A 20,355-nucleotide genomic window follows, 5' to 3' on the forward strand; every position below is an offset into this window, starting at 1 on the left:
ACTAAGAAGATTTCTAGTTTCCAAGTGTGGTGGTTTCTCAATTAAGGCAGTCAATGGGAGACTGATCTGTTTGAATTTACTCACTGCCGCTGGTATAGGACTAGGGGAAATATTTACTGGCCTAAAAGATTATCAGCATTATGTACCAGTTCTTCAAAGTGGGGTGTACCAGATGGTCCCTGAGGTTCAGGAAGAAACTAGTAGAAATTGTATACATATACACACAAAGTTTTCATCTCACCCATTCAAATTTTCTAGTACACAGCATACCAGAGAAATAGTATACTAGTATATATGATACATGAGACAGTTAAAACATGTACATGTTGTTAAAGTTCTAACTTTATTGGTTGTATCAAAAGCCTTTGTTTCTGCTTATTTTTAGCTTAAGTTTCTCTTAGCTTTTGTATATGCCAGAGATGTCTCAATTTTTTAATTCTTCTTTTCCATAAAAAACTACCAATCATCTCAGTTTAGGTTGGCTCCACTATTTGTGTGAAAATTCTAATTGGTATCCAAACTCATGGGGAGGAGAGTCTTGCTGATTTTCCAACATACAAATATGAAAATTTTATCACTTAGATTGGCCAAGTTGGAAAATGTCTTGCTAATATTGATTCTGGCTATAGTTTGGGATTTGGCCCATTGAGAATACAAGTATAAGGTCATATGCAATAACTTTCTCTTTTATACTACCACTCATTGTCATCACACCCTGGATTTAGGCAGTGACCTGAGAAATGACTAATTCCTCTGGTCTCTGGCTTGCATACAATAGATAATCAATGAATCACTCACATGTCAGCAACTTAAACTCCCCTACCTTCTTTCCTGCCTGACAGAACCCCAACTTTGGATGAGTTCAATCAGTTGTATTCCACTGCCTATGCCTAGGCTGATGGGTTAGGCTGGAGAAAACACACACAACTAAACAGATTGTAAACTCTGTCACAATCTGGGACTTGTAAAAATCCTACTTTTTCACTCGTCAGCTGACTCAGTGGAAAAAAAAAATTCCTTCAAACTCTCCTCTTTCTAAGCCTGTTTCTTTTTCTTTTCCCCTCCCCCACTTTATACAGATAAACTGCCTATTCATCAAGCCAATGAAAGCCATGACATCTTACCACCAACACTACAAATCTACCTGCCTTTGCACTCATCCTCCATGCATTCCTTTCTGAAAGAATGCTGGTGGTCGTTTAGCTAAAGTAATTCTTCCATCTGTCCAATGACATAATATCCTCCTAGACGTATCAGGCACTTACTGCTATTATCCCTCTTTTTCTCTGTCTTTACTCTTTCACTTTCTACCTGCCCCTTTACATCAGAATGAAAAACAGAATAAAACAGATCTCTCATGCAATAAATATGATCTCACGTAATTAATAATTGAAAAAATAAAAGCCTTCTTTAGAAACCACATCCTCTTTCAGCTAACATCCTTCTCTACTCCCTTTCACAACCAAATTTTTGGAAAAGTTTTTAATTGCTGCCTCTGTTTATCCCAAATCCAATCAATCAAACAATTCTCTTGACTCTACTTCCTGAATATCTCTCAAAATCATTCATTTATCTGTATTCCTACTCTAGTCCAAGCCATGATCATCTCTCCTTTGCCAATAACTTCCTATCCTTCCTATATTCATGTTTGCCCTCCAGTCTTCTCTGCACAATAACTAAAATGATACTTTAAAAACTCAAATCTCATTATGTAACTCCCTCCTCAAAAATCTCAAAGGTTTTCTACTGGTGTAGGATAAAGTCCAATTATCATCATCATAATTTATATATGGTCTTATGGAACTTGGCCCATATCTTATTTTAATTCTGTAACTTACCCTGCCTTTCCTACGCTATAATCATATGAGTTTGTTCTCATGCGAGTTTGTTTTCACTTCCACAAAGTTTCTATGGCTTTATCAACTTAGCACACTTTGCCTGAAATATATCTCTAGCATTCACCTCACTCCTACTTATCTTGTCTTTTGAGTTTCAACTTAAGCTCACTTTCTCAGAGAAACTTTCCCTGATCCTCCCATAGTAGGTTAAGTCTTCTAGATATGTGCTCTCATTGTACCTTGTAATTTTCTTTGTAGCATTCACCACAATTATAATTGGTTATTTACTTTACATTTATTTTCCTGGCTAGATGTAAACTCCATAAGGATTTCTGTCTTGTTCAGTGATTAATCCCCAGCACTCAGCTCATTGCCTGGGATAAAGCAGGCATTCATACATTTGTTGAATGGTTGAATGAATGAAAGAAAGTGCATATTAAGAATATAAAACATGGTAAAAACACATCCTTTAGGGGCGCCTGGGTGGCTCAGTCATTGGGCGTCTGCCTTCGGCTCAGGTAATGATCCCAGGGTCCTGGGATGGAGCCCTGCATCGGGCTCCCTGCTCAGCGGGGAGCCTGCTTCTCCCTCTCCCACTCCCCCTGCTTGTGTTCCCTCTCTTTCTGTGTCTCTCTCTGTCAAATTAAATAAAATGTTAAAAATAAACCACCACATCCTTTACAGTGAGAACAGACCTTCTTTTTATTCATATATTGAGATAAATTGCAGAGACTGAAAGACAAAAATTCATCACAAATCATTCAGCAGAACATTCATTAAAAATCAAATGCATTTTCTTTAACAGAATTCTCACACAGAAAATTTTATTTTATAAGTCTGATATCACATTAAGTATTTTACAAATCAGACGTTTTTAAATCTAATTGTATAATCTTGAATGCACTATAGACAAATAAAGTAAGATCTCCTTTACCAGTTTCACTTCATTTAACTTACACAAGGCTTCCATTAAAATTCCATCACACCTTGAAAATTACCTGCAGCTTTTAAAACACACATGATTTAAACCTTAAATGGAAGAAGGTCTTATGTAGCCATCCGAAAAATGAAAACAAAACAAAAATAGGTAAGTAGCATTTCTTAATATAATTACAAAATATCATTTATATGTGAGTTTCTTTCTTCTCATTGGTATAGTCAGCCAACTCAAAAACAATTCATTTTGAAACTGATGCTTAAAATACTCCAGTGTCATCGGAAAACTTCTATTATTTTAGTGGTACTCTTAAATGGCAAAGTAGAATCAGACTGGAATGTCCCGACTCCTGTGCCAAAGTGAGTAAGAACTGCTCAAACTCATGCCGGGTGTCATCGCTGGGCAGTTACGAGATAGCTCGGCAGCCAGTAACCCCAAGAGTTCATAAGAATTTACTCAACTAGACACTTTTGAGAAACACTTCTTACCCCTACATAGTTCCATTGCTAGAGACAGAAAGATACAATTATATTTGAAGTGTGGGCCTTCTAATAGGAATCTGTTTTAAAATTTGAAAAGGATCCATGGAAAAAATTCACACCAATGAAATTCTGTGGAATGATTTTCAAAGTTAGAAATAAGAATATCCACTGCTAATGGAAGCCCTGCTCTGTGCAAACATAGTGTGGTATATATTGAACAATCACACATTTGAGGTATTAGCTGGAAAAATATATATATGTACACCTATACATGGACACAGCCACAGAATATTCACAAGTCCATTGGCCCCAAAACCAGCAGATAAATTAAATGAGAATGAATCACGTACCAACAGGAAAAAGTTACACACAGGGAACTTACAAAAAATGTGGTTATATAATCCTTAATATAAGGAGTATGTTTTGAATTAATGTTTTGAGGGAAAATGTTTCCATTTATATCAAAGTGTTTATTTAACAGTAATGGAAACCAAAACGGAAGCCTGAATTCTAGGACTGTGTTGCCTGTCAGATTATTAAGGGGACGTGCAAGAACTCCTTGAAGATCCTCATTCTACTCACTTTTTCTTTATAATTACAAATTAGAATTTTAAAAGATTTAAAAAGTTTTGTGAGTTATTGTTATACTACTCTTTCCTTTTTCATTATTTATAGAGAATTTTATGGATTTTAACTAGGCAATAGTCCAATGTGGCCAATGGACATGGTTTTTTAGCTATTTAGTAAAGATTAAAATTCAGATTTAGTGTTCATTTTCAGAAGTTTTCCTGTTCAGATAAGAAAAAGGATTATGAATGCCCTTTCAGTCTGCTTCACTCAGGATGAAGACAGATGGTAATATGAACCTATGCTTCATGTGGGGAAGCTGAATAAATGCACAAATTCTCCTTTTGAACCATATGGTCCTTTGACATAACACTTACTTAACTGGAAAGATGGCTCATTTGGTTCTCAGGTCAACATCAAAAAATATTTCACTGCCTTAACACAGGTCGGAGATTTATTTTTTTTAAGGAAATATATGGGAATACATTATTAATAATATGTCACAGTTATTAAATAACAGCTGCATTTAAAACTATTACAGATCAACAAAGAAAAATTGAAGAGGGTAATCATTTCTCTCACTATACACTATTTTACATACTAGTGGAACTGAAGATTTAACAGGAAGAAAACTAAAGCATAAAAGTGCAATCACAGTTAAGGGCTGGAACTCCACATTCCTGTTCCTGTGAACACCTGAGCTGACACAAAAGCAGAGTCGCTTAATGCACTGGCATATTTATGCCTTAAGGATTTACTCTTCTCTACCAAATCTCTGTAAATTATAAAAAAAACTGTAGTGATTATGAAACAAATTCTTATTTAAGCATTCAAATGCAATCTGTTCCCAAAATATATTGTTTTTATTTATTAGATGGATTAAAACTTGAATTTTCTCATTGAGAATGAAATTCTCAGATTTGGTCAAAATAAATTCTGAAGCTTATAAGCGACTAGCACCAGTCTACTTCGGAACTAAGGAATCAAAAAAGGAGGAGAAAAGGTACTATTTACTTTCCCCCAAATCCTCACAAGGACAACGTTTATATGTATGTGTAAAAAGAGATAAAAATGTAAAGCATTAATAAATATAGTTGCTGCCAAACTTCTAAAATACCAGTTAGAAAAGCTAGTAAAGCAGTATTCAAAGATTCAAAGCTTTCAGGCAATGGTTAAAATGAACAGTACAAGTTATCAAATGAAATTGCAAAGCTTGTGTAGTAAAAATAAGATGGCAAAATATTGGGATTTTTATTGTAAGAGTAGCAAACGTGAAAATCTGACATCTCAAGACAGTTCAAATCTTCTTACTTTGTAGAACTAACCCAAAATTCTAAGACACTTGATTGGGCCTTTATACCAAAATATAGATGACATTAAGGACTTAATCTTTTCTTGCATACTTTATATGTGGCTTAAATTATCAGGCACTCGATCAGTTATTTCGTACAGTTGTTTGAAAATTTTATTTTATTGAACACATTTCCCCCGAACATTTTACGAAATGTGATGGAATGTAGCAATGCAACTGAAATATAATACTGTCCAAAAGCCATATATGACTTCATAATATATAACTTCACTTAACTTGATAACTTCATCTATCCCCATAAAGCCAAGATTAAGGGAAAAAGAATCACTCAACAAGAGTTCAATTCACATTCGCTCAATCACAATAGTGTAAATTTCCCATTAAAACTGGAAAAATAAATGGACGAAATTTTTTCATTTAAAGTTTTGTAAGTTTTCGGATGTATATGAACTTTCAAAGTTAATTAGAATGCTATGACCTTATTTTCTAAAAATTCATTCTGCAGGCTCAAGAATATATTTAAATTTGTATTTTCTTTTAAGCACTGCTATTTTGTTTAATTTAAAAGTTGCATTTCTAAAAGAAAACTGGTGAAGATGTCCAGTTTTCCTAGGGCAGTATGTTGTTTAGTTTAACTCACTAATTCATTCGGATATTTCTACTGATTCACCTGGAAAAGGGGATACAAGAGAACATTTTAAAAAGATTGGTCATTTTAGCAGTTTTATTCAACAGATGCTATAAAATCAACCACAGGCAGAAAAAAAAAATCCTTAAACAAAAGAACACTGCCAATAGAACTAGCATGCTCTCACACACACAAAAAACTACCAAAGATGCATTCGTGTTCCATTAACTGAGTATGAAGCAAAATCATTAAAATATTACAACTGTTAAACATAGAAGACTAGAAATCAAATAGTTTTCATACTCAATATACAGGCACCAAAAACTTCAATTTCCAGCTTATTTTTCTAATTTATATTATGGATTGAATTACAGAGAGCTTATTCCTATAAGATAATTGAATTCCTCAATGGTGAATAGTTTTTAGCTCAGAATTTTGTAAGGATAACTTGCTACAAATCACTATTCTACCTGCTGCTCACTGTTGCATGTGGCCAAATAGATCATGCTCTGATCAAGTAAGTGTGCTGTAATCTACTTATATGTTTAAGAGTTGGCAATCAGGTTAAAAGGCACAAAGCTTCATTTTTGTAGTATTTTTCTCTTATTACTCATTTGTAGAAGAACCCATTTACTTTGGATCCTGCTCAAATGATCACTAAGAAGAAACTAAAATTTCCATGGGGGGCAAAACAGGTGGGTCCTCTTCTTCATAAATGTTAGCAGCCTTCAAAGACAGATATATAAACATGTGGGGGCCTTTGAATTACTGGAATTGCAAATGACATAACTGCAATTTACTGTTGAAGACCCTTTTTGTTTAATATCTACATAGCCATTTCCTCATATTTTCTTTAAAATCTATCAGTATAGCATTTCATTTCTATGCATGGCTTAGCAATTCATAAAACTAAATAGCAAACTGATACTCTACACCAGTTCATTTATCTCAATATATATTCTGGAATATAATGGCAATATTAAAAATATCAATTCCCTCTAAGCTGATAATGCTACAAGATTTACACAGTTAAACAGCTTTTTGTTTTTTCTTTTCTTTTTGAAAAAGTTTCATTGCTTAAACTCCACATTCGACATCTGACAAGAAAAATGTAATTTTGTCACAGAACATGTATTCTATCAGTTTAAACTAAAGTGTCTCATGGAGTTAAATGCTAAAAGAATTTAAATAAAAATGCAGTAACCCATATGTACACAAAATGATCATTCCATAAATATTTACATGACCAAAGGAAACATGGAGAATCACTAAAACTGGAAACTGCTACAGGTGTGATAATCCTTTCTCAAGACATTTTTAGTTAGGAATAATATAAGCTTTTAAAGTAAAAATAATTGCCAGAAGCATAAGTAAAATATTAATTTTAGTTTTCAGTTCCCTACTATTTAAAGGAGCCAGTTAGGTCATAAACAGTCCAAGATTTCAGGGACCAACTATTCAGTTTAGTTTTTAACATCCAATCTTTTTCTTTAGCTCTCATGATGAAACTAAACTTACTTACAGAAAAAATAAAGAGTACGCTAAAAGGTATAAATACAATCCCAGTTCATCCTCCTTTATAAATACTGGTCAGCCGCTCCAATTCTTTACAGTTGTCCATGCTCAAGGCGTCTGCCTTTCTTCGGAGCCGATCATCACGGTATACTTTCGCTGCATACTGCATATCTGTTTCTGTTAACAAACAAAAATATTTTGCTAAGTAGATAATAATTTAGGTCACCTAGTTATTTAAGCTGAAATGATATTCAATAGAAGCCCTTCAATATTATTTCTATTAACTGACCTTTTTTTAAAAAAGAAAGGAATCCAAGTCTTACTCCTAAAAGCCTTTGGAAGCCTAGCATGTAAAACAAACACAGAGCTATTCTGGGAAACAAATGAAAATAAAATCCTATCCCTTTCCCTCACTCCTGTCCCCAAAGGTTTAAAAACTACTGCTCTAAAGCATCATCTTGTCCTTTCATACTAAAGATAAATTATATGCTATTCAATCCTGCTAGTGGTTGTTTTATCTGTGACCTCTTGTTAAGGTTTCAGATTAATTAATTACGCCAAGACTGGAGTAGAAAAATTTGAAATCTTGTCCTGAGTTTGCTTAAATTAAAAAAGAAAATTTTACTGAAGGAACACAAAAGGGAAGAAAGCTTGCTATAGAATCATAGTAGTGTTATTTAGCAAATAAGTACTTCTGAGATTTCCTTCAGTATGTGGGTAGCACTACTAAAGAAAAATAAATGGACTATGAATCTTTAGGTAACTGTTCCTTGTTATCTTCCTGTTACTCTCAGTCATTTCACTGTTTATTAACACTTCCAAAGGGTGGGGGCACTTAGAAAAGATGTAACAAGACCCAGAAAAAAGTCAGTTACTTTCTGAAAAACAATGGCCCAAGTAAAGGATATCCAGTCAGGACCACATTCAAAACATACTCACAGCAAAAGTATATCCTCTTTTTAAAGATCTTCAGAAATGACCTTTTATTCAGTCAATCCAGCTAGAATTTAACAACTCAATCAAAACTGCTCCATCCCCTTTATTTACAAATGAGGCACTTGTAAAATCCTTTTACAGGTATGTCTTCCCAGATGAGGTAGATAAACAAACCCAAGTTCACAGAGCTTGTCAATGACAATCTAGATTCTAAGCCAAACTTCCAACTCTTAGCCTAATATTCTTTCCATTACTTCAAATTACTGCTTGTAGTTTATAAAAACCTATTGTATCAATCTAGACATTATAGTGTTAGAAATGACTGCAAAACAGAAAAACCCTGGTTAAAAAAAATCTATTGGCCAACAACCTTTTCGATGACATTATTTTATAAAACAAGAGGAGTTATCCTAATCAACAAGTAAAACATTCAATCAGTGGATTAATTAATGTTATACTGAGCTCCTCTCACTTCCATCTTCATTTAAAACCTCAAACCTCTAGGGACGCCTGGGTGGCTCAGTTGGTTAAGCGTCTGCCTTTGGCTCAGGTCATGATCCCAGGGTCCTGAGATTGGGCTCCCTGTTCAGCATTGGGCTCCCTGCTGAGCGGGGAGCCTGCTTCTCCCTCTCCTCCCCGCTTGTGCTCTCTGCCGCTATCTCTGTCTCTCTCTCTCTCAAATAAATAAATAAAATCTTAAAAAATAAATAAATAATAAACCCCCTAACCTCTAGATGAATTTGTTAAGTTTTATTTTGAAAATTTCAAGGGGCGCCTGGGTGGCTCAGTTGGTTAAGTGTCTCACTTCAGCTCATGTCATGATCCCAGGGTCGTGGGATGGGGCCTGGGAGGAGCACTGTGCTCAGCAGGGAGTCAGCTTGTCCCTCAGCCCCTCCCCTCATTTGTGTTCCATCTCTCTTGCTCTCAAATAAATAAATAAAATCTTAAAAAAAAATTTCCAAACCTACACAAAGTTAGGAGTGCTACAATGAACACTCTAAAACTTTTTACACCTTGATTGATCAATTCTTCACATTTTGTCAAATTTGCTTTACCTGTCTCTAGAATAAAAACTGTTATTGTTGTGGTGGTTATTATTATTTTGCAAAACCTTTTGAGAATAAGGTGCAGACATCATGACCTTTCATTCCTAATTACTTCGCCATGTTTCTCATAAGAACAAGGGCATTGTCTTACATAACCACAATACAACTTTCAAATTCAGAAATTTAACAATACTATAATCCTATTATCTAATATATAGTTCATATTCACATTTCGCCAGCGGCCCCAGTGATGTCCTTTATAGCCATTTCCTCCCCTCCCCATCCAGGATCCAATTCAGGATCATACGTTGTACTTAGTTGTCATTTCTTTTTAGTCTTTAAGAGTTTTGTCTCGTTCCACTGACATTGTTGAACATGAGCACATTGTTTTATAAATAATGACTTATTAAATTCAGATTTAGTTAAGACTTCTGATAGTAACTTTATTTTCTTTTTTTTAAAAATTTTATTATGTTATGTTAGTCACCATATAGTAACTTTAAAAGACACACATATAACTGTGTAAATATAGCTGTAGACAACTTGGTATAGTAAACAGAACACAGACTAAAAGTCTGTAAAATATTAACACCAATCTTGCCAGATGATTAAAAGGTTAAAGTATACCAAGCAAAAACACTTGGCTTATAGTATGAATAGAAAAAAAATAATTATAGTAAGTTATAATATTGAACACTTACTGATGCAAGATATTATGCTTGTGTTAACTAACTTGGCCTAGGTAACATGTTGATCGAGCCAGGGTCTTATCTTGCAAGGCAGCCTCAGAGCCTGTACTTTAGCTATAACATACTATCTTCCATAAATATGAATATCTTTTCCTTCCTTCTTTCTATTTATACAATTTCCCAATTATTTAAGGTAATAGAATTTAAGTATGCATAATCTAAAACTCACCCCTATTTGGCTGAAGATTAGAATTTGTATTTGAAAGGTGATATATCTAATGTGTTAGTCATTCTTTTAACACAAAATATGCAGGTCTTTCATACGTTCATTCTTATAAATTCATTAATCCTTCACCCAATTATTCATATATCCATCAAAAGTTTACCATATGCCTATGATAGGCCAAGGATTGTGTAAGGCACTAGACATCAAAAAGTGAAATGAAATGAAATAAGTAAAATTTGGTATTCACTGCCCTTAAGACCTGCTAACGCAGTTTCTCAGCCTCAGCAATGTCGGCATTTGGGGCCAGACAAATCTTGTTGTGGGGGCTATCCTGTGCATTGCGGGATGTTTAGCAGCACCCTGGCCTCAATCCCTTTCCCTTCCACATTACCAGACGTAATGTGAAGCAGAGGCAAATCATTCCCAGTTGAAAACCACTAGTCTAATGTAACCTTCTCCACACTGAGAACAGACTGATTTCACAGACTCAGAGACTGAGACACCAAGGAGGTTGTATCTCTTCTAACTGCCACCATATAGAATATAGATGAGGAAACCGAGGCCAGAGATAAGAACTTTCTTGGAAGTATACAAAAATTATGTTTTATCGGATTTTCCCTAGTGGATGAGAGATGATGATAACGGCTACCATTTTCTGGGCATTTTACTACCTGTGAAACACTTTATTGTCTGATTTAGTTTTCACAACAAACTCGCAAAGTTGGGTATTATTGAGAAGACTGTGGAGCACAGTGCCTGGATTCTGGAGACAAATGGACTGTTTGAATCATGGACTACCGCTATGGCCCTGGGCAAGTTACTAAATTCTCTTTGCCTCAGTTTCCTTGTATATAAAATGGGTATAACTTCACAGTGTTGTTGTGGAGATTAAATGAGTTAATATATGTAAAGTGCTTGGGACAGTGACTGAAATCAGAGGTATTATATAAATGACAGTTATCTCCTCCTCCCACTCATCATCATCATCCATTTTATACCTGAGGGAGTAAACGCAAACAGGTTACAATATTTGGCCCTAATCACTCAGCTAAAAATTTCAGAGCTAGGATTCAACATTAGTTTAATTCCAAAGTCTACACTATATTGTCTACATTATTATTTGTAACAGTCAGAAAAACAATAACTATAACAACACTAGCTTCACATGCAGCATCCCTGTAGATTCTTATGGTCAAGCTTTTATAGGTGGAACTGCTTCTTAAGTTACAGAAGTTGAGGCTGGAAAAGGCTAAACAAATTCACTAAGTGTTCCCAGTTATGTACAGAATAAAGGAAAATGGAATGTCAACAGAACTCATTATACATTAAGTGTTAAATGTTTAAGCTAAATTAATGAAGAGTTTCAAACTTCACTCTGAAACAGGATGCATATTAAAATTGATGACATAGCTAATTGGCCAGAATTTTTTTTCTTAGTGGTACATAAAATAATGATGCATGTTACAATTGACAACATCTTAAATAAAATGGAATTTGGTATTATTCACTTATTCAACCAAATATTTATTGATAACACCACAAATACCAATGACTAAGTGCTTGCTATGTGCTGAATACTGTTTTAAGGCCACATAAAACATACTGCCTTAAGTATTGAGCTCCAATTATGTGCCAGGCAATTCTAGAACATTTCTTGGATAGAGAAATCTACAAATAATCAATTCTGAAGACTCTGCATAAGTTTTTAAATGTTAAACATTTCATAAACTTACTTTGTTGTCTTTCTTTCCAGCAATTATTTCGAATATTAGTCACATAATCTTCTTCCACACTCTTCTCCACTTTTTGTAATAACATTCCTTTATATTCATTTTTAAAGTCCTTGTTGACATAATAAACGACACCCAAGTTTTCTGTTTGCATTTTAATAGTTTGCCCTGATCCACTGTAAAAGAAATGCTTGATCATTATTTTTAAATTAAAATTGTACATTTTGATCCTGCTACTACAAACCAAGCTAGCTAAATTAAAAATAATTAAAAAGTTAATATTGATAATCATTTATTTACATTATTTCAAATTGCCTAAAACCACCATCCATGTCATAAAAAGTAATCATATTTTAATATAGTATGTTCTTATAAGTTCTTTCAATTTTTATTTAATAAAAATCTTATTTAGAAATAAAAAGTTATTTCTTATTTTTAGACCAATCTGTTTTTAATACTGTAAAATCACTGGCAATATGATTTTACCAAGTTTCCTTTATGTTCACTGTATTCACTTAAGTTTTCTAGAATGCATATTGTGTTAAATTTCCTTTTTGTCCTGGTCTCTTCTTATATATAAATATATTGTAGAAAAATACTTCATATAACAAAAAAGTAATATTTGCTTTTCTTTAACCAATATTTTACAGAGAATGATGTCATTTACTCCTCAATGATATAAATCTATATAACATCAATTACAATTCTACTTTTGTCTTTGAAGTATTTTTGTCTTTTAAACTATTTTTTGCCTTTGATTTGATAGGTAATGTAATTACCTATCATATTAAATTGCTATCAGGTTCAAAAATAGTACTTCTGTCTTTATCCACAATGGAACAGAAATGTAACTAACAAGATAATACAAATTTATCACTTGAGTAATTATTTTTTAAATTAGAAATTTAAAAATCTGATACACTTACAGAAGATTACTTAAAAGTTGAAGAGAGCACATGGCCCTTTAAAGGAAGCTAGATAAGAAACAACAGTTTTTTTTTTAAACTTCACTTAGCTACTTACGATCTGGGATATAGGGAATAAGGAGGATTAGAGACCATCAATTGGCTTAATAATGACACGAGGATCAATACAATAATGGGCATCAGCTGGATAAACACAGAAAAACCTCCCTACAAAAAATCATCAAAAAATAATAAATTGTAATATAATTGTAGTTGTTAATAATCCAACAGTTGTCATATATTTTTAGAGACAGAAAGGACATTTGAGATCATTTGGTTCAGTGCTTTCAAATCTGCCTGATCATATCAACTTCCTGGAGTGATTCTTAAAATTACCACTTTCCAGGTGCTTTATGTAGAGATCCTGATTTGGAAAACACTGATATAAACTGATCTCATGTTACAGATGAGGAAGTTCTCCGTCTCTCTTGCAAAACTATCTTTCCCTTGACTTTGAGGATGATACGCAGGAGCAGATGAGTGGCAGAGCTGGGACTCAGGCCTTCCATTTTTTGGTCCAGTGTTCTTTCCATTTACCTTCTTTCTACTCCATGTCATTTAAGTGCTATATGCAATTGGGTATAACTGCATTAGAACAAGGAAAGTAACTTCCAACTTAAGTTCTTCAGTATTAGTTCTAAATGTTTTAGGACCAACAATGAGAACTTCAAAGCATGCATACTGCAGGGGTATCTTCATCAGAATCATAGAACACCAAACTCAGAGGTATCATTTTGCCCACCACCCTCCACCTTGACTTCTACCCCTGCTCCCTTAATATCCCTAAAAACTGTCTAGTCTCTATTGAATACATCTAGTATGAGAACTCATTATTTCCTTTTAAAACAACTTGCCCTATTTTCAGACAACTCTAATTGCTTTTCCTAAGCTGAAATTTGCCATTTTGAGGTTTCTAATCATATCATAAACATACATCTCCTCTTTCTTCTTCTCTTTCATGTCCACTATGTCGATGCTGATGTTGATGGCTATAACCAGCTCGTCCATTTGAAAATGAATGTACACTACCTAAAAAATTAAAAGCAAGGTTAAATTAAGGAGAGCAACTGTGATCAGAAAAATCATATTTTCTTTTACTTTTTTTTAAAGATTTTATATATTTATTTGAGAGAGGGTGAGCAAGAGAGAGAACACAAGCAGGGGTAGGGGCAGAGGGAGAAGCAAGACTCTCCGCTGAGCAGGGAGCTCAGTGCAGCTCAATCCCAGAACCCTGGGATCATGACCTGAGTCGAAGGCAGATGCTTAACCAACTGAGCCACCCAGGTACCCCTTCTTTTACATTTTTATGAATTTTTTTAAACTACTAAAATAATGCATGTTTTGTGAATTAGAGTAGTGAATGCTTATTGCCCTTTCCTCCTGTGAGTAAAGGGTGGATGGAAACAGAAATGATTCTTCCCAGACTTTGCTTCCTTTAAAGTAGAAGTTCTCATATGTGGAATTTAAGAAACAAAATAGAGGAACATATGGGAAGTGGGGGAAGGAGAGAGGGAAACAAACTACAAGACATTCTTAATGACAGAGAACAAACTAAGGGTTGATGGAGGGAGGTGAGTGGGTGATGGGTATTAAGGAGGGCACTTGTGATGAGCACTGGGTGTTGTGTGTAAGTGATGAATCACTGACTTCTACTCCTAAAACCATTATTGCACTGTATGTTAACAAACTAGGATTTCAATAAAAATTTTTAAAAAGTAGAAGTTCTGGGACACCTGGGTGGCTCAGTCAGTTAAGGGTTTGCCTCTGGCTCAGGTCATGATCCCAGGGGATGGATTCCCATATCAGGCTCCTTGCTCAGTGGGGAGTGCTTCTCCCTCTGCCTGCTGCTCCCCCTGCTTGCGTGTGCTCTCTCTCTCTCTGACAAATAAGTAAGTTAAGTAAGTAAGTAAGTAAGTAAATAAATAAATAAATAAAATCTTAAAAAAAAATTAAAAAATTAAAAAATAGAAGTTCTTTCTTTACGAAAACTTGAATAAGAGTTCCTACCTAATATTGCATCCATAAAGGACTTTAGTTGTGGTTGGTTGTTTTTACAAATCTTGGGTCATCACTCTGAAACTCTGCTTTCCTCATTTATCAATGAATCACAAATACCTCTAGAAATCAAGACAGTGCTCTAACTCATTTTTTAAAAAAAAATGAGTACAAAATACTCGTATAATATACTATGGTAGAGATGGACAATTTATACAAACATTCTGCTGCTGATAGACTTTTAGGTTGTTTTCAAAGAAGGTGAGCAATCAGAAATATTGACACAAAGTAAATTATGTTATAATAAGCAAAAGAACTGTAACTCAAAATTCACTACTACCTGAAAGATTTATGATTGTTCCTAGCATATTTTCCGTCAAAACTACTAGTCTGAATAATTTTTCTGTGAGAAGTAATTATATATCTTAGTATGTCAAAATATATGCTATATTTTCAGTCATTAATTTGTATTTACACATTCTCTTTCCTTCAAGGATGCTTTACAAAACGTACTATCAATGACCATAATCTTTCTCAATAATATTCTGATAGGGCCATCAGGCCAAAGTATATTGCCACATTCATAAAGATTCTCTTAATTTTGAATCGAATGTTTAACTTAGCATTTAAATAAATGTTGTAAACATGACTGGAGCGATAATTTCAACTATCTTATAGGAGCTATTCTTAAAGAAAATTAATTTTCACAGAACTCATAGTAAATATAAGTAGAGTTCAATACAACTTATGCTGGTACTATAAAATCAGTTCATTTAGTAGTACCTCCACAGTATTTTACTTTGATAGCCTAGTTCAACTAATTATTTCTGTCTTAATATAATTTTAAAAACCCATTTACTTTATATATAACCTATGAATCAGACATTTTAATATTTCAATGGAAAGTACCTCCATATACATCCATATTAGCAATTATAATGTTATGAATGAAATACCTACACAGATCTTCAGAGAACCAATGTCAAATTGTCTTCTAGGGTATGGGATACCTCCTGTGATTGTAATAGTACTTAACTAAGACATTGCTACTGGATTTCCTACTTATACATCCTTTCTTCAGCTTTATATAAAATAGAGAATATCCGTACTCATTTCTTTTTTTAAAAAATTAAAACATGTTCTAGAAAAAAGGCAAACTTACAGTAAAGGTAATAAGTCTAACACTTTTTTCCACCTTCATGAAAAATCATCGAGGATCATAATACTCTAAGAAATGTAGTGGAGTAGATAAATCTCTAAATAGCCTAACTGGAGGTGAGAATCTCTAGCTTCATAAAATATAATATTTACAACTAACATTAAAATACCTGAAGGAAATCCACCACCAAAGAATATATTAAATAAGTCTTCTGGAGTTATATCAGCTTCACAACCTCTATGGAAATTAAATCTACCATTGTTTTGGTGATTACATGCTTGTTCTTCATTGCCTGTGAGGTCATATTGTTTTCGTTTTTCTGGATTGCTTAAAACAGCGTAAGCATTTCCAATCTCTGAAAAGGTAAAGAGTAAAAATTGGTAAGCAAAGTTTTTATATTATAAAAAGATTTCCCCATATAAAAGCTACTGTCATATTAACCAAAAAAAAAAAAAAAGCCCAAAAAACAAAATAAAACAAAACAAATCCTACTTCAGGCTAATCAAGAAAATAGTAAAACAGTAACAATTTCTTTTAAAGGTTTATACATTAATGGCGCCTGGATGACTCAGCTGGTTAAGCGTCAGACTCTTGATTTTGGCTCAGGTCATGATCTCAGAGTCATGAGATCGAGCCTGTGGAGGGCTCCATGCTGGGTGTGGAGCCTGCTTAAGATTCTCTCTCTCCCTCTCCCTCTGCCTCTTCCCCCTTAAAAAAGGTTTATACATTAAATTTATACATTGCTTGCAATTATACATATTATCTCCCAATACAAATTTTTATATGAGACTGCTAAGTCTCCCTACTATCTTGAACATAAAGGAATGTCCATCTTGCTTTCTTACTATTGTGCTCCATCCTTTAATATCCCGCTTCTTTTGAATATCCTAATCTAGTCATTCATTAGTGCAACTCAAACCAATAATAATAGCAGTAGCTACCAACTGCCAGGCTCTGAACCCAGTATGTTATTACATTATTCATTATTATTCCTACTTTACAGATGAGCCTCCTGAGGTTCAAAAAGGTTCGGATACTTGTCCAAGGTCAAAAATTTTTTAGCATAGTAAGTATACGCTATTCAACAGACACTGTAAAACTGTTTTTGTACACTCCAGCCCAGAATGAGCTATTTTTCATTTTATTCATTAACAATTAATCCTCTTAAAACTGTAAACTCCATGAGGGTAGGGAGGGTATCTATGTCTTCATTGAAATATCCCCATGGTCCAGTATAAAGTCTGAATTTGCTTGTGAATGGATCTAGATAGTCTCTAATATTCCTATCTCACTTTGTTAGTTTTGTGATATTTACTTGTAAAGAATTCTATTTCCCATCTCACACTCCCGTGTCCAAAAGAGGCCGTGGTATATTGGTTACCAAAATGTCTTCTTGAGGCAATTAACAAAAGTTGTAATGTTTGGATCTAAAAGTAGGAATTACCCTATTCTCATTCTGACACTTCTAATAATCATTTCATTTCATAAATATAGCTTACTTCTTAAAGTAGATTGTAAGCCTTTTGTAATATGGGATATTTTAAAAATACTTTTTGGATCCCATGTGGTAGCTGCCATAGGTACTGTACAAGCAAACAGATGCTCATTAGGTAGTTGTTTTTGGATGATTATGTATCACACTGAAATTAATTATACCCATATACTCTGGAACTTTTCTTCTGATGGAGATTCTAAACCCTGGGATTCAGAGATAGCTTTCAGATGGTCTGTGAACCCCAAGGTATGAAAAATTAGTTGGATGGTCCATTTATCTGAAGAGTTGGTCCAAAACTTTCTTTAGATTCTCAAGCAGATCTATGATTCAGAAATATAGCAATCATTTATAATGTTGCTCTAACCGGAAAGCATGACCAGAGATCCAAACAATGTACTTACAAACAAAACCAAGGTATTAACCAATACCTAAAAAAGAAGCGTATCTATCAATATCTGCCAGAGTTGTACTTCCAATAATATCAGGATTTACCTCTATATCCTAAATAGAGTATTCCAGGTAATTTCACAATGCTGTTACTTTTTAAACTATTGATATATTGGTTTTAAGGTTTTGCCATTTAAAAAAATAACTTCCAAACATTAAGATATTTTAGAAGATCTATGTGAAATATTGTTATAATCCATAATTGTATATGCAAGAGAATTTATTTTATCTACTGTGACTAGAGTAATTTTCTATTCATTTACTTTGTGCTACACCCATAATCAAAATTTTTTTCAGTTCCTTATTACCTAAAAAATTAAATCCAAAATTTATTTTGGTATTCAAAAGCTTTACCAAATACATTTCTACCTCAGTCTCACTTATTTCACCAAAAGTACCTTCCACCATATTCTTTTTTCTTTAATTAAACTTTTATTTTGAGGTAACTTTAAATTTACATGAAGTTGTAAGAAATAATACGGAGAGATCCTCTGTACCTGTTACCTAATTTCTCCAATGGCAATTTCTTGTAAAATTAAAGTACTCTCACAAATAGGATATTGACATTGATATAATCAGGATATGGGACATTTCCATTACCATCCTCTTGTTGCTCTTATATAACTACACCCACTTCCTTCCCTTTCATCCCCTCTCTAACCCCTGACAACCACTAATCTAATCTCTATTTCTATATTTTTGGCATTTCAAGAATATTATATAAATAAAATAATAAAATATATAAATGGAATGAAGCTCTTTGGGATTGGGTTTTTTCAATCAGCATAATTCTTTGGTGATCAATCCAGGTTGTTATGTAAGCCAAAACAGTAGTCCCCACCTTCAACCCCAATTCATGGTTTCAGTTACCCTCAATCAACCATGGTCTGGAAGCAGATGATCCTCCTTCTAACCTATCATCCATAGGTCAATAGTAGCCTAAAGCTATGTCACAGTGCCTACATCATTCACCTCACTTCATCTCATCATGTAGGCATTTTATCATCTCACATCATCACAAGGGTGAATGAAGTACAAGGTATCTTGAGAGACAGACAGACCTTTTACATAACTTTTATTATAGTATATTGTTATAATTGTCGTATTTTATTGTTAGTTATTATTGTTAATATCTTACTGTGTCTAATTTAAAAATTACCCTTTATCATAGGCATGTATGTATAGGAAAAAAACACGGTATATATACGGTTCAGTACTATCTGTGGTTTCAGGAAGCCACTGCGGGTTTTGGAACATTTCCTCTGCAAATAAGGGGGGGGGGGCGCTACTGTAGTTCATTCCTTTTTATTGCTGAGTAGTATTCCATGGTATGGATTTTACCACTGTTTGTTTCACCATTCACCCAATGAACAACATCTGTGTTGTTTCTAGTTTTTGGTATTATGAATAAAACTGCTATTTACATTCATGTGCAGGTGTACAAACATCAACTTTTACCTCTAAGATAAATGCTCAGGAATGTAACTAAGTTGTATGGTAGCTGAATATTTAGTTTTTTGAGAAACTTCAAACTGTTTTACAGAGTGACTGTGTCATTTTACATCTCATTAACAATGTATGAGTGATCCAGTTTCTCTGCATCCATACAGGCTATTTGGTGTTGTTGCTATTTTTTATTTTAGCTATTTAATAGGTACGTAGTGATATCTCATTGGGTTTTACTTTACATTATCTCTAATGGCTAATGAATGATGTTAAAAATCTTTTCATGGCTTATTTTCCATTTGTATGTCATCTTCAGTGGAATGTCTTTTACTCATTTTCTAACTGAATTGTCTGTTTTTTAAATTTTCAGTTTGGGGAGTTCTTTATATATTCTAGATACCAGTCCATTTCAGATATGTGTTTGGCAAATATTCTCTCCCACTCTGTTACTTGTCTTTTCATCCTCTTCATAAGGTCTCTGCAGAGCAAACCAAAAAAATTTTGATGAAATCGAACTTATCAACTTTCCCTTTTATGAATTGCGCTTTTAGTGTTAAGTATAAGAAATTATTGTCTAGCTCAAGATCCTAAAGATTTCCTCCTAAAGATTTGCTCCCATGATTTTTGCTAAGAGTTAAAAAGTGTTTTATATTTCATGATTCATTTCAAGGTCATTCTTGTAAAAAGCATAAGATTTAGGTCAAGGTTAACTTTTTTCGCCTATGAATATCTTAACTGTTCTAAAACCATTTGCTGAAAAGTCTATCCTTCCTCTATTAAATTGCTTTTGCACCTATGTCAAAAATCAGTTGGGTATATTTGTATGGGTCCATATCTGGGTTCCCTATCCTGTTTCATTGATCTATTTGTCTATCCCTCTGCCAATACTATACTGTTTTGATAACTGTAGCTATAAAGTCAGTCCTGAAATCAGGTGAACTG

General features: G+C 33.8%; 1 protein-coding gene across 1 annotated transcript in view; it reads right to left on the minus strand.

The window, feature by feature from the left end:
- Window positions 1-6,943: 6,943 nt before the first annotated feature.
- Window positions 6,944-20,355, minus strand: part of DNAJB14 (DnaJ heat shock protein family (Hsp40) member B14) — a 45,348-nt gene continuing 31,936 nt past the window's right edge. Inside the window, exons 4-8 of the mRNA XM_032400892.1 lie at window positions 16,195-16,380; window positions 13,806-13,900; window positions 12,930-13,039; window positions 11,910-12,082; window positions 6,944-7,456 (exon numbers count right to left, since the gene is read on the minus strand). Coding sequence (XP_032256783.1) covers window positions 7,332-7,456; window positions 11,910-12,082; window positions 12,930-13,039; window positions 13,806-13,900; window positions 16,195-16,380 — 689 coding nt within the window. The 3' untranslated portion in view covers window positions 6,944-7,331. The remainder of the gene's footprint in view (window positions 7,457-11,909; window positions 12,083-12,929; window positions 13,040-13,805; window positions 13,901-16,194; window positions 16,381-20,355) is intronic.

The sequence above is a fragment of the Phoca vitulina genome, unplaced genomic scaffold, assembly GCF_004348235.1.
Source record: "Phoca vitulina isolate PV1807 unplaced genomic scaffold, GSC_HSeal_1.0 scaffold3, whole genome shotgun sequence".
Classification (NCBI taxonomy): domain Eukaryota; kingdom Metazoa; phylum Chordata; class Mammalia; order Carnivora; family Phocidae; genus Phoca; species Phoca vitulina.